This window comes from Macaca mulatta, chromosome 5, assembly GCF_049350105.2.
Source record: "Macaca mulatta isolate MMU2019108-1 chromosome 5, T2T-MMU8v2.0, whole genome shotgun sequence".
NCBI lineage: Eukaryota > Metazoa > Chordata > Mammalia > Primates > Cercopithecidae > Macaca > Macaca mulatta.
In genome coordinates this window covers 96,416,563-96,433,306 of record NC_133410.1, presented here as the reverse complement: position 1 = coordinate 96,433,306, position 16,744 = coordinate 96,416,563, and the positions used below count along the sequence as shown (strand labels likewise).

Genomic DNA, 16,744 nt, shown 5'->3' with positions numbered 1-16,744 from the left:
TAGAACTCCTGATGACTTATTTCTAGTTCACATTCCTGCCCTTTGCTAAATCAGGCGGTCTCCTTTTGCTTTCCTTAATTCATGCATTTCTAAAATTTCAAAAAGAATTCTCATTAATATTAAAATAGCAGCCTACTGAAACCAAGTTTTCTTTTTAAAGGGAAAAGAAAATGGTGTGCAAACAGTCTTAATGAGTTGATCTTCAAAACACCACTAGCAATGACAGAGAAGGCCTATCATTTTCAACAGGGGGGAGAAGACCTCTCTTCCAACTCTCCTTTACTAAATATTTGGTAAGAAGCAAATAAACAGAAACAGATGGCTCTAGACAGCGCAGGAGCAGGAAAGCACTGCCCCATGGCACAGAACGACTCAGTCTCATGGTCAGTCCTGGCCCACAGCACAGACTCTAGCTTCAAAGGGCAGGATGCTGCCATTTAAGGTGGCCATCTCGAGGGGGGACACGGTACCTCCGGAGCCGGGGTTTCTAGGGGCTCATTTTCTTCGCTGTCACTTGAACTGCTCTCGCTCTCCGAGTCTGAGGAACTGTCTGAGTCACTGGTGCTTTCTGACTCTGCACTGCTGGAATGTGCTGATGCCACCGGTTCTGGAAGGGACTGTGGAGCACTGCAAAGCAACCAAAAGATAAAATTAGAAGGCACGATGCAAGGTGGATTTCTTCCTTCTCCCTTGCCCATTTTTCTGCTACTCAAAAGGAAGGGTCTTGGTATTAGATACACTGCTAAATTATCACATCATCCAACTGAGAGAGGCCCAAAGTAGTTTAATAGAAAAACAAAAACCTCTGAAAACTGTTCACCAGATAAATGCATAAAAGACAAGCCTGTGAAATTTTACTCCTGAAGAATATTTCAAGTGATCCAAAATTTAAGTTAGATGGGTGCTTCATATGAAGGGTTGGTAAACCATAGCCTAGGCTGGCTGCCTGCTTTTCTAAATAAAGTCTTATTGGAAGACACCCATACCCATTTCTTTAATGTACTATGTCTGCTTTTATGCTGCAATGGCAGATTTGAACAGTTGCAACAGAGACATATACGGCCCACAAAGCCTAAAATATTTACTATCTGATCCTTTAAGTTTGCTGGTCTCTGCTACACATAACCAAATCCAATTAATTTCTATAAGAAAAGCCAGTAAGTTAAAATCTCCCTATATTCTCTATACAAGAACTGGGTGGTAGCCAAAGACCACTAAATATAAATGGTGTTCCTTTGCAAGATGAACTCAAAAGTAAACAACCATTCACACTTCCTGGCAGAACTACAAAAGTGATTTAGGGATCATCCCCAAGTATCAGCCAAAGGAGAGATTATCTACTCCAAGTTTTAAGAATGGGGCAATAAATCTAAGTTAGTGAGAAAACACATTGATCACAATGCTAGACACACATAGAATTTCAAAGCATATATAATCTTAAAGCTTCACCCTAGATGGTATTAATTAAAGCAATAAGTCATTAACTAAAATCTGGACAGATTCCAAATCCACCTAAAATGTTTTCAAAATAGATTCGTAAATAACATACTAGAATAAAAAGTATTAAACAATAACAAAATCACTAGTTGAAGTAATTTTAAAGCACACACGATACCACTATATAATTTCCTCACAGAAATGCTGTACCCAGTCTGTGGCCCTATCTCCACTGGCAGCTGAAGAGCATGAGCCAGTGATGAGCAAAAGGGGCTACACTCTCAATGTTACTCCTGCCTCAAATCTGTACCCCTGCTTGGTCTCTTCTTTTTCCTTTTCCTTCACTTTTAGAAGTTAGGCTACCTTGTCATGTTTTATGAGTCATCATAACCCACCAGAAATTACTGAACAAAATAAGACATAATCAAGCAAACCTTATGAATCTGTAAGAGTGCACATAATTACATGGGCTTCCTCCACATTAACTGTAACATCCCCTGCATAATGGATAAGATTTTATCACTAATCTCGTCTCTGAGTGGATGAGCACATCTCAAGGGAGTAAACTTTGTCCATAAAAGACAGGTAGCTGGCATATCAGAGGAAAATATTATAAAAGTAGTTCAAATAGTTCATATTTTCAAAAATTAAATCATCACATTTCCTAAAGTATGGCTGGCTTGTTCCATTTCCCATCACACTGAAATGTACTGCTGGTCATTTTGAAAAGCAGCTGAAACAGTATGAAAATTCATGTAACTAAGAAAACAACCATAATGGAAAAGAAGTTCTGGAAATAATTGAGCTTTATTGAAAACAGTAAATCTGTTACCTCCATTAAAACACTGGGCTTGTCAGTTTAACTTTTCAAATATTGATTACCTAACACTGATGATAAATTGTATTTTAAGCTTGTGTGTAAACTCCTTTCTTTGAGACAGAGTCTTGCTCTGTCACCCAGGCTGGAGTGCAGTGGCGCGACTTCAGCTCACTGCAACCTCCATCTCTTGGGTTCAAGCGATTCTCCTGCCTCAACCTCCTGAGTAGCTGGGACTACAGGCACACGCCACCATGCCTGGCTAATTTTTGTATTTTTAGTAGAGACAGGGTTTCACCATGTTGTCCAGGCTGGTCTCGAACTCCTGACCTCAAGTGATCTGCCCACCTCGGCCTCCCAAAGTGCTGGGATTACAGGCGTGAGCTAGCACGCCCAACCTGTAAACTCTTAAAAATCTTTAACATCTATACTGATGATGTAGATCAGTGTGGGGCTCTCGCTTCTATAGGGTTAACAACCTCCTTATGGCTGATTTAAGCTTCCAAAATATTAAACAGGTACTTTCCTTTTACTGTGATCCTTCAGCTTCTTCCCATGAAAAAACTGTGGAAGTACTAAATAAGGCTTTATTTTTCCCATTTGGTAAAAAATTGCAAACATTCTGTACAGATGGGGAGAAACCCACACAGTACCTTGGAGGTGCAGATGAGGAGGGAGGCTTCTCTGGGGTCTAGGCATTCACAATAAGGGGAAGAAGGAACAGGAAAAGAACAAAAAACAGGTTAGAACAAGCAGCTCAGATCTGTTAGATGGATTTAAAAGGACTCCTGGTATTACAGGCTGTGCAACACTTACTTGTTCACCGTCACTGTCCTCACTGTCACTGAGCTGAAGGTCGTCTTCGAGCATGCTGGAAAGGGCAGGGACACAGAGAAGAATGAATGTGAAATGATTTCTAACAACTTTTCTAGCATGTAAATAGAAAATATGCCTAATTAAACAAAAGAGAGAGAGGACATGTATACGTTTTATTTATTAAAGGCTGTAATTTCCAAAAAATGTAAGTTTTACAATTATACAATTACAATGTACGAATACAATTATAATTATATAATTATAACACAGAAACCAGTTAAGTGCAAGCCTCTCACCATCTCAAGACAGACTCTTTCACATGTTACAAACATTGAAGCAGAACTACCACAAGACAAGGATTCATTGCGAGCCCTGAGACTAAAGTCCTCCACTCCTAATCAGTGAGGTCAGGGTCCATGCAAACAAAACAAATGGGGTGGGTGGGGGGGATACATAATACACTCAATTACTTTCTTCCAAAAGCTCTAACTGAATTAGAGTAATTAGCCATTAAATGAATTAAAGTTGAATGAATATTTGTAAAGCACTCAGAACAGTGCCAGGTACATAAAAAGTTCAACATTAGAATTAAATACACAGTAAGATGTATGACGCTATCAAGGCAAATATCACCCAACAGTGCAGTTACTTTACATTTCTGTCCAAAGGACATTATTAATAGTGAGCTTTATTTTTCACATGTAATAAATTATTCTTTTTTGCCTATGTGAACACTGATCAATGGGAACAGTAATACAAACGCAATTGTCTACAGATTATGTTTAACCTTATTGCTATTGTTTCAGTGGGGAAAAAAAAAATCCATTTCCTCAAACTTGGATTAACGTATCTGTAGGCATTCTGGCTTATCGTGAACCTAAATAGTAAAAAGCAAACATTTTCCAATCTGTACATGTGTTGTCAAATTTTAAAAACTCCCCTACCCTTAACCTTCTTCCATGGAAATAGCCAAATATCACAGGGATGAATCAGTAATTGCTTCCTCTCTTCCTTTTCCCCCAAATTTTATGAACATGGCTATTTGAGGAAATGTTGTAAGTAAAACTGAAAAGGAAAAAATAATCTGCTGGAGCATTACCAATGCTCCAAAAAGCAAATTATTAGAGGTTAAAATCCTTCAGTATTTCCAAAAATACCTATTCAAAAATCTGACCACCAATTTTTACTGCAAAGCCACTATCTACCACTGAAGAAAGCAGGCGTGGTTACTTCGGAAATCCTGGTAAAAATCACTATATTTTCTAATGAAAATGAATAAAACTTGGCTGTTTTGTAAATGACCGCCTACATGAGGTGGTAACTCTGCCAAGAAACAACTTTCATAAATGTACTAAAAACATACTGGGATAAGTTTCTAAATAAAATGAAAACTGTCAGCAACTTGTAAATGTAGGTCTTGCACAATATTTATCTAACAGAAGCTAAATTCATATTTTTATTTCTTTTTGAGACAGGGTCTCACTCTGTTACCCAGGTGTGGTCTTGGCTTACTGCAGCCTCCGCCTCCTGGGCTCAAGCAACCCTTTTGCCTCAGCCTCCCGAATAGTTGGGACTACAGGCGCATGCCACCATGCCTGGCTAATTTTTGTGTTTTTGTAGAGATGAGGTCTTACTATGCTGCTCAGGCTGGTCTAGAGCACCTGGGCTCAAGTGGTCTGCCCACCTCAGCCTCCCAAACTGCTGGAATTACAGGCGTGAGCCGCTGTGCACAGCTAAATTCATATTTTTTCAAGGCTAGAAAATACAGCCTTCAGTCATAGGACTTGCCAGTTAGCAACATTATGGTATACAAGAAAAAGTCACTCAACAGGTTTATTGCTAAATGGTGGCTTGGCTGGGATATACACAAACAAAAGATAAAAGAAGTATCTTTGAAATAAATGTAAAGTATAATACAACCAGAAAAAAATCTGGCGAAGTGTATTCAATATTAGCCACCAACCACAACAAAACAAAAAATGGACCTCTTTCTTAGTTACTAGATTTGTTTTGAATAAAACTGATTTGCCTTAATTCTTGTAACATCAATGATCATGTAATCCGACCACACTTCCTGTTTTGAGCACAGGATTACAAATTCTGTGACTTTCTCTTCTAGCTACTAAACATCTAAATTCCAAGAATATACTCTCCTAAAGTAAGTCAGAAAGTTAGAGAAAGTTCTGACTTTTGGCTCCACTTCCTCTTCAGGATAAACAGGTACCATGAAAATGCTGTCCCAGATTCTAAAAATTTTCCCTGCAGAGAATTACATAGATAGTAACAAAATAGGCCTGCAGGTATAAAACCTGTTCCGAACCTAAAGAGTAGGGACTGTGATCTCTGAAGGAAGATTGCAAAAGCTATCTCCAAAGAAACACTCAGAAGTGATAAACCAGCATGGTCAAACAAAATCTCTCCTCCCTCATTTGGGATGTATTGGGATTTATACATAAAGTATTTTACTTAATAAAAATTTGTGAGTATAATTTATTTGATAAAGAATAAACGTATCTCACATGAGAATCAGCAGATCTGTGTATTACTAGTGTCTGCTGGCACAGCCAAGAGTAACCACAAAATATTTCAGAAAGCATGATTTACTGTATCACCAGAGGTGGGTATCTCAACATAAACTAGCATGCTATTACTGGAGGAGAAAATGGCACAAGAAAAAATTTTTTCTAAAGTTTTTGATTAAAAAACATGTACGACATCTACTTTAAGTTACAAGTTGTTAACTAAGTTATGCTAATATAGAAAATTAATCATGAATACCATTATGATTTTTTTTCAAACAGAAAATCCATGTAGCCGAAGACAGTTTGATGACAGGTGAAGGATTTTTAGACATAAGGACAAATTTTAAAGGAATTCAAATTTCTTTTAAATTTAAGAGGCTAAGGTCCTCCGCCTGTCCCACACACTATATTTGAAGCCAAGGACGTACTATATGTGAAGAATCAGCCCTTGAATGTGAAGAATGAGGAGATGAACTACAGCACACCTAGGTGAGCACCTCTGTCCCCACAGCAAGAGAATCCAAATCTCTTAGACCCAGTCTCAGCCATAGCAATAAAGCCTAGGTCAAGAGAACAGAAAGCTCAATGGATATGCTTTTTCTTTCTCATCTGTAAGTTTTCTTGAATTAGGATCAAATCATTTTCACCTTTATATTCTGTCTAGAAACTGGTAGGTATCCTAAAAAAGCAGGCTGAATAGGACCCCTTTGTTAAATAAGTAATAGTATCATGTAGCTGTGCCCACTATGTGATCAGAACAGACACTGCCTATATTACGATCCTGTGTGGTGGCTTTTGACCATCCCTTCACATTCTAAGGATGAGGGAAACAGCCACCTGACATGCCCAAGATCATGAAGCTGGCACGTGCTGGGGCTGGGATGCAATCTATCCCATCTGATACAAGATCCCCTTGTTCTGGCCAATGGATGACACAATGATTAGAAAACCCAACTGATGTAATTAAATCTAAGTTCCAGAACCCACCAAGAGGAAGACTTTGATTTAAAATAAAACTACTTTCCTATTGGAACTCAATATGCTATGCTTCCCTTATGAAGATAAACTAACTTTAAATCTTATATACTTTAACTGGTCAAATAACAAATTTCATTTCCAAACGCAAAGTCAAGGCAGTTATTTCAAAACATACAGAACCGTATTATCTACTTTGATAGTGTTCAAAAGAAGCCAAATTGCTCAGGTAAAGCAACTCTTTAAACTACATGTAGATTTAATCATATTTTACATTTGGTTAGGTAAACTTTTTGCTTACAGGTAACAAACAATTCTCAAAACCCTTTGTACAAATGCATTTTTCAGGCAGCTGTTCTAGCAAAGCTTAAAGAGCCACATACAGGTTCTGGCAGGCATGCTGCAGTGAGTCAACCCAACTGCTACTGTATGAAGACATAAAGTCGCCATTTCTTTTCAATTTCTTAGTACTGGGCTTGCCCGAAGCTTTCACTGCCAATATTTTGTAACATCTCAATTCAGATCCAAAAAGTATTTACATAGCCTTATTTCTTGGCTTAACATTTCTTATGATCATTTTGAGAAAGAGCAAGTGAAGTCAAGCTCATAGCAGTTATTTAAAATCAGTAAGTCACAACCATGGCATCAGGTGTGCTAAAAATAATAAGAAAAGTAACACTTTTCAGGAACCACTAACGAGTATGTGAGTATGTGTAAACTTACAGAATCTCACAAATCTAAAACTGATCCGGGGATAGGATGGGCAATGGCACACAAGGCAGGAGAAAGAGGCTGGGCTCCAGAGCACAGCCAGAATCCCAGAATTTTTTTTTTTTTTTTTTTTTTTAATTTGAGACAAAAGTCTCACTCTGTCACCCATGCTGGAGTGCAGTGGCACCATTATGGCTCACTGCAACCTATGCGCCGTCCAGGTTCAAGTGACCCTCCCACTTAAGCCTCCTGAGTAGCTAGGACTACAGGTTTGTGCCACCATGCTCGGCAATTTTTTTAAGAATTTTTTTGTAGAGACGAGGTCTTACTATATGCACAGGCTGGTCTCAAACTCCCAGGCTCAAGCAGTCCTCTCGTCTCAGTCTCCCAAAGTGTTGGGATTACAGGTGTGAGCTGCCGTGCCTGGCCCTAGAATCTTGGCATTTTCAAAGCAATCAGGCTCTGATTCCTTTTTGATGTATGGCAGAAATAAGGACTGCCCATGCGTTCTAAGAGACGATGGGAGGTTACAAATTACGAAGCAGGCTAAACAAAGAATAGATGAAAAAGTGAAAAGGCAGATGTCCGGCAGTTGTGACACAACATATAACAGGAACTCTCCAAACGGTGACAATAGTTAGAAGGCAGAATTCAAGTTCACGGAGAAACTTTCCACAGGAATTATGGGATAACAAGATAGAGGGGAAACCGACTCTACATGATTAACTCTAGTGAAAAAGGTTAATGGTTGATATGATAAAAATGGTTGCTGGAGTCATAAAAGATTATTTAAACTCCATGGATGAAGTGAAGATTATCTGATGTCAAATAAGGAAATGAGAAAAATCACAAGAGTATAAATGAGGGAAAATCTGAAGTTAAATCAGTAAGATTAAATCAGTATGACAATGTACAAGAATTATATACTTTCAACTAGAAATAAAATCTAGATACTTTAAATCCTGTCTATTAAATACTGTGCATAGGTATTCAATCAAGTTTATCGTGTAATATCTTTCCTTCTGCATTTATTCTGAGCACTTACACTGTGCCAGGCACTGCCCTAGACCCTATGGTTAAAACTCTGAGCCAAAAAATGTCCCCGCTAGTCTAGAGGAGGAAGACAACTAAAATACACCATTTCTCAATGGGTAACAAGCCTGTGGAGGGAAAAGGATGAAAGAGAAAAGATGGCTAGAGATCACTCTTTTATACAGGGTAGTTAGGGAAAACTACTGATAAAGGCCACCCCAGGTCAGAGCTGAAAGGAGGGAGACAGCACAATGCAAGTCTTGTGGAGAGTCATCAGAACACCAAAACGAGCAGGGAGACCAAGGCTGCCAGACGGAAAGTGGACATGTGTGTCGGGGAGGAGCTGTGGTAGGGGGTAGGTTTTGGAGGTTCTTGGAGGCCTTTGCTGGGGGGCGAAGGAGGCAGGAAAGTGAATATGCTTGTGAAAGTGGACCACACCTTGTTGGTTTAATAGCCCAGCATCCCACAGAGAGGGTAAAATACACAAACTACCCTTAAGGCTAAGATTCCTAGTGAATTAAAATATATTTTATTCAATCTTTCAATCTAGTTTAAATTAGCCTAGGGTCACCTGTTGTAGTAAATTAGCAGTTATGATATTAAATGACACTTAAAGGGACCCATAAGGGCTCCCCCAAAACCAGGTTTTAGATATGCAAATGAGCTTTTTCAAAGTAATCACTTAAAAAAAAAAATGACTCCCTAAGGTTTTCAAAAGCTTTCAAAGCCTAAAGCGTAATCTGTCAAGCCCCTTTCAACGTGGCAAATAGTCTCTGCCTTTCTCTTATCAAATGTCACCCTCTCTGGACCCCTTTTCCCTGAAGTATAACTACTATCCAAAGAACTCATCTCAACCCTGTCACTGTCACATCCCTTGTTCTGTGTTACATGCCACCTACAGTTTGTTACAAAATGTGGAAGACAAGGATTTTGTCTTATTGACCAGTTTCTCCAAGTACCTAAAGCAGCACCAAGCACAAAGCATGTGGGGCCGGGCACAGTGGCTCACGCCTGTGATCCAAGCACTTTGGGAGGCTAAGGTGGACAGAGCCCAGGAGTTCAAGACAAGCCTGGGCCAAATGGCGAAACCCCATCTCTACTAAAAATACGAAAACTAGCCAGGTACGGTGGTGTGTGCCTGTAGTACCAGCTACTCAAGAGGCTAAGGTAGGAGGATCGCTTGACCCCAGAAGGTGGAGGTTGCAATGAGCCAAGGTCACCCCACTGCACTCCAGCCTGGGTGACAGAATGAGACCCTGTCTCAAAAAAGGAAAAGAAAAAGTGAGATGAACACTTAGTGAAAAAAAATTTTTAATAAATGTTCTACGATGCTGAAGGCTTAATGCAGATCTACAAATGTACAAATAACCAGCACAAATGTTTGTTCCTTGTTTTTGGGAAGTGGAAGAACTGTGAATAAGAGATGTAGACATTACTTCAATGTCAAGTTCTAAGCTTTACATGTGGAGCAGATTTCTACTACTTCCATAATATTTATCAGCAAACTGTACTTTCAGTTAGACCTAGCCATTTAAATATCCAGGTTCAAACAGTATAAACTAACATTTGAAAACAAGAGGAAAAATTTAATTTCCTTAGGCTAAGCAAGATTTAAATATTCTACAAGTAAAGCATGTCTTCAGACTTAATTCTAGTACATTTCAGCTGACAACTACTTATGTCCTGATGTGACAATTTTATATTACAATAAACAGAAGGAGTCTTCCTTATTCACCAAAATATTTAAAAGCCAACAATGTTTTGAGTAAAAGCTGAAAACTCAGGCTCATTTGAAAAGGTATCAGACTCATCCCAGCCTTTATTAACTTGGCCCCAGTCTTTCTCATCCAACTCGAGGGACAATCCCAATCTCAGCCTTCACATTCAGATATTTCCCGCACTTCAAAAGAAACTTTCCACATAAGTAATAAATATTTCAAATTGCTATAATGACTAATTTCTGTCTCTTACTTTAAGTGTTGATTTCAGAGGCCAAAAACAAGAAAAATAATGGAGGGTACCTTTTTGTAAGGACTTGGCAATTTGGGGGTAGGGGAAGAAACAAGTTAGCTAGAATATCCAAATAAATTGCTTTTTAGTTTCTAAAATATTAACACGTTTGTCCTCTTTCAGAGGCTGACAAATGCAGACACCAGTAAACTAAATCCGGCTGCACGGAAAGAGAATTGTCCACAATTATATGAAGGTCACAATTACTGTAAATAAATACTTTGTACTTTGTCCTAGGCACTTCACAGATCTAAGCCTTGGAAAGGAAGAGGATTCCAAAACCAAGAGCCCTTAAACAAATACACCCTCTCTTAAACTTAGGGGCAAATTGCACTAACATCCTAGCTAATCAGTTACCTACAGAACGTTACAGAAGGAATTCATTATTTGAGAAATAACTACAGCTTAAACTACAGTGAGAAATATATGCTGAACCATTACATTTAATTCCATACCTACATCCTTCTATCATGTTGCTACCCCCTACCCATATCTGAGTTAATACAGACCACTCACAAGCTTATCCTTTACTACTGGGCCTCTCTTTTTATCTTCTTATATGTCCTATTCCACTTGTCTAAGGATTCCCAAGTCCTCATAACTCTGAAAGAAAAAGCATTAAGACCTAGATTGATTTTTTAAATCAAAGTATAAATGACCCTGTAATTAATAATTTTTTTCTGACATTCAAAATGCATTAGAATATCTCCCTAGCACTCTATGTGCCACTCAAATAGTTTAACTGCATGTCATAGAACCCTAATGCTGACAATAGATCAAATCAACCTGTGAACACTAAGAGGTTTGCCATACAAAATCTGAAACAATGACTGCAATTTGCAAATTAATTGGGACACCACTTTCTTCTAATCTCCATTAAAAGTGAGTTCATAAAAGCCATTCCTTTTTCCCAAGGGTACATTTCATTTTGGCATTTATCAATACCACCATGTCCATCCCCCACATAATCACCAAGTCCACACAACACTCATTATCTACTCGGCCTCAGTATCACTTCTCTTCCATGTTACTCTTGCCTCTCCTCCCTTCCACTAGGTCCTACTTCTACCCCTTCTATAAATCTATTAGGATCATCACAAATATTCTTTCCTAGATAATTTTATATGTAGTAAATTAATAGTTTCCATAAAGCAAACACAACGTGTCACAAGATATACTTGTTAGCAACTTTCAGGCACTTCTGATTTGAGTGGTTTAACACTGCTATCAAGAAAACCACTCATTTCACTGAGCAGCGTCATCACAGGAATGGTCTGTCTCTGAAAGTCTGAAAGCTGATGGAAATTGGAGTGGTAGGCTGTGACTTCTGCCTGCTCAGTCTGAGGCTACCTCTCAGGCAGACCCAGCTGCCTTTCTTCCTCTACCCACGGTCCCTTCCCCACTTTGGCCAGAGACGCGGTCCCTTCCCCACTTTGGTGCAATTGCTCCACCCACTCTACTCCTGGAAGAGCAACCCCAATCTATGCTTACAGTCAATTGGGATACCCAGGCTATCCCTGGGTCTATTGGGATACGTCCCTTCCTGGCTGCCCCAAAGACAATGGTCAGGGTCTTTTATGGTCTACAGGGCTTGACAACAAACCATCACAAAGAAATACCCGGTGTAAAACCCTACAGAGGGTTACAGAGCTTCTACAGAATTCTTACAGTTGTGGTCCTTGATCTGCAGATTCTACTCCTTATCAGCCATCAACTGGTTTAACAAACCTCCTCCTTCCTTAAATGTAATCCATGTCAGTGAGTCTAGAGTCTTAGAATTTAGCAGCCAGTAAAATTTCCAAAAAGATAAAGGGACTGTGGTGGTGTGTGTTGGTAATCCAGCTACTCAGGAAGCTGCGGCAGGAGGATCATTTGAGTCCAGCAGTTTTAAGACAAGCCTGGGCAACATAGTGAGACCCTATCTCTAAAAATGTTAAAACATAAATAAGTAAAAATTAAAAAGAAAAAAAAGAAAAGGTGAAAGAAAAGTGAAGAGGAGTTGGGCATCACAGTAGCCTGTGCCTGTAGTCCTAGCTACTCAGGAGGCTGAGGCAGGAGAATTACTTGAGCCCAGAAGTTTGAGGCTGCAGTGTGCTATTTGGGCTTGTGAAGAGCCACTGCACTCCAATCTAGGCAACAAAGCAACCTTGTCTCCAAAGAGAAAAAGAAAAAGATAAAAAGAGGCTAAGTGTGGAAGCTGACATCTGTAATCTCAGCACTAGGACTGCTTTAGCCCAGGAGTTGGAGACCAGCCTGGGCAACACAGGGAGACCCCACCTCTTAAAAAAAAATAAAAATAGCAGGGTGTGTCCCTATAGTCTGTAGTCCTCTGTACTCTAGCCTGGGTGACAGAGCAAGACCCTGTCTCAAAAAAAAAAAAAAAAAAAAAGGGAATAACTAATAAAAGGTAACATTTTACTCTCCCAGCAAAAGGCATTAAAAACAACAAAAAAACTCATCATCTACCAGAACCACAAATAAAATACATTCTTACCACATGCACAAAACCCATCTTTCAGACCAAAAAAACACCCCGTCTTCTTGTTCCTTTTCCCCTCATTCAGCCATGGTGAAATGAAAACAAAGTACATTAAGGAATTGGCACTTGGGAAACAAACACTTAACCCAGACCCACATTTAGTCATGGCAAGGAGATAAAATAACATCTCCAGCTCAATATATAGTTTTTTAAATAACCCATAGCAATCCCCACCTTCCAAAATACATGGAACAAATATTGTGCCTAAAACTAAAGGAAAGCTGGAGCTTAAACTCCTGGGCCACCTAAAATCCTGAGACCAGCAACACAGAGTTAGTGACAGATCAGACACTGAAGGAAGACCTCCTCACTTAGTTCCTACGACCACCTCTTGTCATATGAAAGTAAAGAAGTAACAGTTCAACACCATCAAGAAATGACAAATTGGGTCAAAATGCCAGTTAAAAAATTTTAATACGCAGTCTAAAATGTTCCAAAAACCCAAAAGATATCTGGACTTACTGGCCTTAATAAAGAATAGCTGGGCAATAAGATTAGCTCTTTATTAGTAAATTAGGCCAAAACAGGGTGGAAAATCTTCAATCGTGCACATCCCCCAAAACTTGTTTCCAACAGCTAAAGCTATTTAAGACTGACATCTTAAGAGCCAAGGCCTTCTATTTCCACAGTTAATATGTAAGTAATGGCTCAAAAACCTTTTTTCCCCTCAAGAAGACCCTTTAGCAAACTCTCCAATAGTACATACGCCCTCAACAGGGGAACTTAATCCAAATATTAGGCCAGGCACAGTGGCTCACGCCTGTAATCCCAACACTTTGGGAGGTTGAGGCAGGTGGATCACTTGAGGTCAGGAGTTCAAGACCAGTCTGGCCAATACGGTGAAACCCTCTCTCTACTAAAAATACAAAGATTAGTCGGGCATGGTGGTGGGCACCTGTAGTCCCAACTACTCGGGAAGCTGACGCATGAGAATCGCTTGAGCCCGGGAGGCGGAGACTGCAGTGAGCCGAGATCGCGCCATTGCACTCTCACCTGGGCAACAGAGTTAAGACCTCTTCTCAAACAAACAAGCAAAAAAAATTAACGTGGGCCCTTTCTTCCCTTTACAATGCAGCAGTATCTTATTAATGTCATTACATAAAAGCAGAAAAGAAAAATCTAAGCAATGCATTTACATGAGACATTACAATTTCATACTACACATTTTTAATACACAAAAAGCATTTTACTTACGATGACGTTCCTTGCTGAGAATTTGGGTGGGTTTTTGAAGATGTATCATATTGTTCTGTGGGGGAGAGAAACATTATCAGAGCAGCACAATGACACATATTTACGAGATCGTTAGTTGTAAGTTCTTTTATGTCCATCCCCACTTTTTACCTAAACACACTGCACTTGGTACAATCTTACCATTATAAGATGACATTTATGTTACTTCTAGAGAGAAGGCTTGTTCAGAATCAAAAACCTCTCAATAGGCCAAAAACACCTTGAAAAGCATTGCTTGCAGCACACCCTACCTATGATGCCAGGAACTTTCCTATGTTTGGAAGACCTCCCTGTCCTTGACAGGGTGGAGGCCCACATGGAAGCACTCCGGAAGGGCTGTGCTCCCAGTCCCCTGACCCCCATGTGACTTCACACAGATATCAGTGATCTGTTATCACTCTCTTTCAACAGCCCTGTCCTAGGTGCTCTCCGTCCCACCTGTCCCTTCATTATTCAACTCCCCACCTGCAATTCATTCATTCAGCAGCTATTTATAGACTGCCTCATAGATACCAACATGTTTAAGGCATTTGGTCCTGTCCTGAAAGAGCTCACAGTTGACTGAGGGACACGAAATGGGTCCATAAATATCTGTAATCCAAGGCAGGGTGAGATTAAGTACACAAGTCAATTACAAAAACTAAATGCCCTGGGAATCCACAGAACGGTTGCTCTCTTGGTAATACCAAAGAAGGCAAATTACAGAAAGAACAAAATGAATTGTGTCACAAAGGACAGCCAAGATTCCGGCAGAGTGATGCTGGCAAAAGAGAGAGGAAGGCGGGAGCAAACATGAAGAAGAGGGTCTGAGTTTGGAAAGGGCAGGGCTGAGGTGCAGACTCTGTGCTGGACAGCACTGAAACATGCGGAAGCAGAGCTCTGAAGGCCAGGATGGGAAGTTATGACTGTATTTGCTGGGCTATGAGACACATCAATGATCTAAACAGGAACATGACACAGTGATTCCTCAGAAGGATTATTCTGGTAGTGCTACCTGGCATAACTTAGAAAGGAGCAGGAAATGTTGCGTGTGGAGGCAGCTGCATTTGTCTAGACATGAGGTAATAGGGACCTGAAACAGAATTGGAAGTGAAAAAGAAACATGGGTACCTTTTGGGCAGGGCTGAATGACATTTCCCACAAATGTCATGTGGAGACCCTTGCATATTTGCAATTTGTCACTTTACCCTCATGGTGGCAGCAGCTCTTATATGGTATTTTCGAATGACCACCCCTCTGTCTAGAAACCTAGGACCAAGATTTCAAATGAGAGGGGCAGAGGCCCCTCCTCTTCAGACCATTCACAGGGACTCCACACGATCATCGTGACTGGGTTCTAAATTCCACAGGGTCTGGTTACGTTTTGCAATTGTGGACACATAACACTAGGGCATCCAAGTAAAATCCCCCCACATCCCCTCTCCAGAGACTCTAAAACCTATGTACCACTACCATAAGATCAGTGTTGAAGAAATCAGAGTTGACTTACTGAGCATTCTTTAAGAAATCTGTGTCTTCTCTTCACTGAAAGCTATATCCATCCATACCCCACCATCCTCTTCATCCAACATGCAACAAACTAGATCCCTCTTTTTCAGGTCACATTCTCACAAAGATAAATAAGGCTCCCGGAATAGCAGAAGAAAGTGACAGCAGCATAAAAGATGTGAGGGTAAACAGCTGGCGAGCCAGGACCTCCAGGAGACCCACCAATGTTGGACAATTTCTCATCAGAGTAACAAGGAATTGGCCCACAGTACTGCACAAGGCAAGAGGATGATCCATCCCTGGCCAAGAAAGTGCTTACCAGTTCATCTTCAACTATGTTTTGCTAAAAGGGGAAATCAAATGGTTTAATGGACTAAAGGTTCTTTCTAAACCATGAGTTAGCAATAAAACAAACCATGAGCAACCCTGTGGAAGACATACCACCTGCATGACCAGCAGCCCAAGCAGGCCGAAGGTGGGGGCAGAGTGGTGCATAGCAACCCCAACCACGGCTGAGCTGGTGTTCTGCCTTCAGACCGGTGCACACTCCACTGGTCTGGGCTACATGCCAAGATGTTGAGAAAAGAGATTTCCCAATCTTCCCAAGGAGTCATCCATTTCAGTTAATTTTACCTAGCTACTCATACAATACTGTAGCAATATGGTCAGGTTTATTTATCTGCATTTTGGGGAAAATTGAGTCATGATTTCTTTGCAAGATCTTATTCAGTATCTCTAGAGCAGGGAACAGCAAATTTTATCTACAGAGGCCAGACAATAAATATTTTAGGTTTTTTGTGCTATAATTTGTAGAATAATAGATGAAATGGGTGTAGCTATGTCCCAATAAAACTTTATTTACAACAACTAGCTGCAGGGCAGATTTAACCTTCAGGCTGTAGTTTCCTCACCTCTGTTCTAGAGAAAGGATATTCTATTTCTTGCTTTTCTAATATTTTTGCCCCTCTCCTCATATCCTTGCAATTCAAACAATAGCATAAAAAAACATTAAGTGAGGGAAAAGAATGAGGTGGGCAAATTTGAAGAAAAAATCATCTCTATAAGCTCTCCTCTCCTAACATGCATATATACCTCTACACCCTACTTTTGGTCTCCCCATCATTTGAAGACTAATACTTCACAACTTTGGCAATTACCACATCC

The 16,744-nt window shown here is 40.0% G+C and overlaps 1 protein-coding gene across 10 annotated transcripts in view; it reads right to left on the bottom strand.

Moving 5' to 3' along the window:
* The window catches only part of AFF1 (ALF transcription elongation factor 1), a 204,172-nt gene that overhangs the window by 30,203 nt on the left and 157,225 nt on the right, over positions 1-16,744 (bottom strand). For all 10 annotated transcript variants that reach the window (XM_001095779.5, XM_028848601.2, XM_015138760.3 and 7 more), the window contains 4 exons: positions 14,054-14,108; positions 3,071-3,125; positions 2,908-2,945; positions 471-627 (listed from right to left, as the gene is read on the bottom strand). In XM_001095779.5, coding sequence (XP_001095779.2) covers positions 471-627; positions 2,908-2,945; positions 3,071-3,125; positions 14,054-14,108 — 305 coding nt within the window. The remainder of the gene's footprint in view (positions 1-470; positions 628-2,907; positions 2,946-3,070; positions 3,126-14,053; positions 14,109-16,744) is intronic.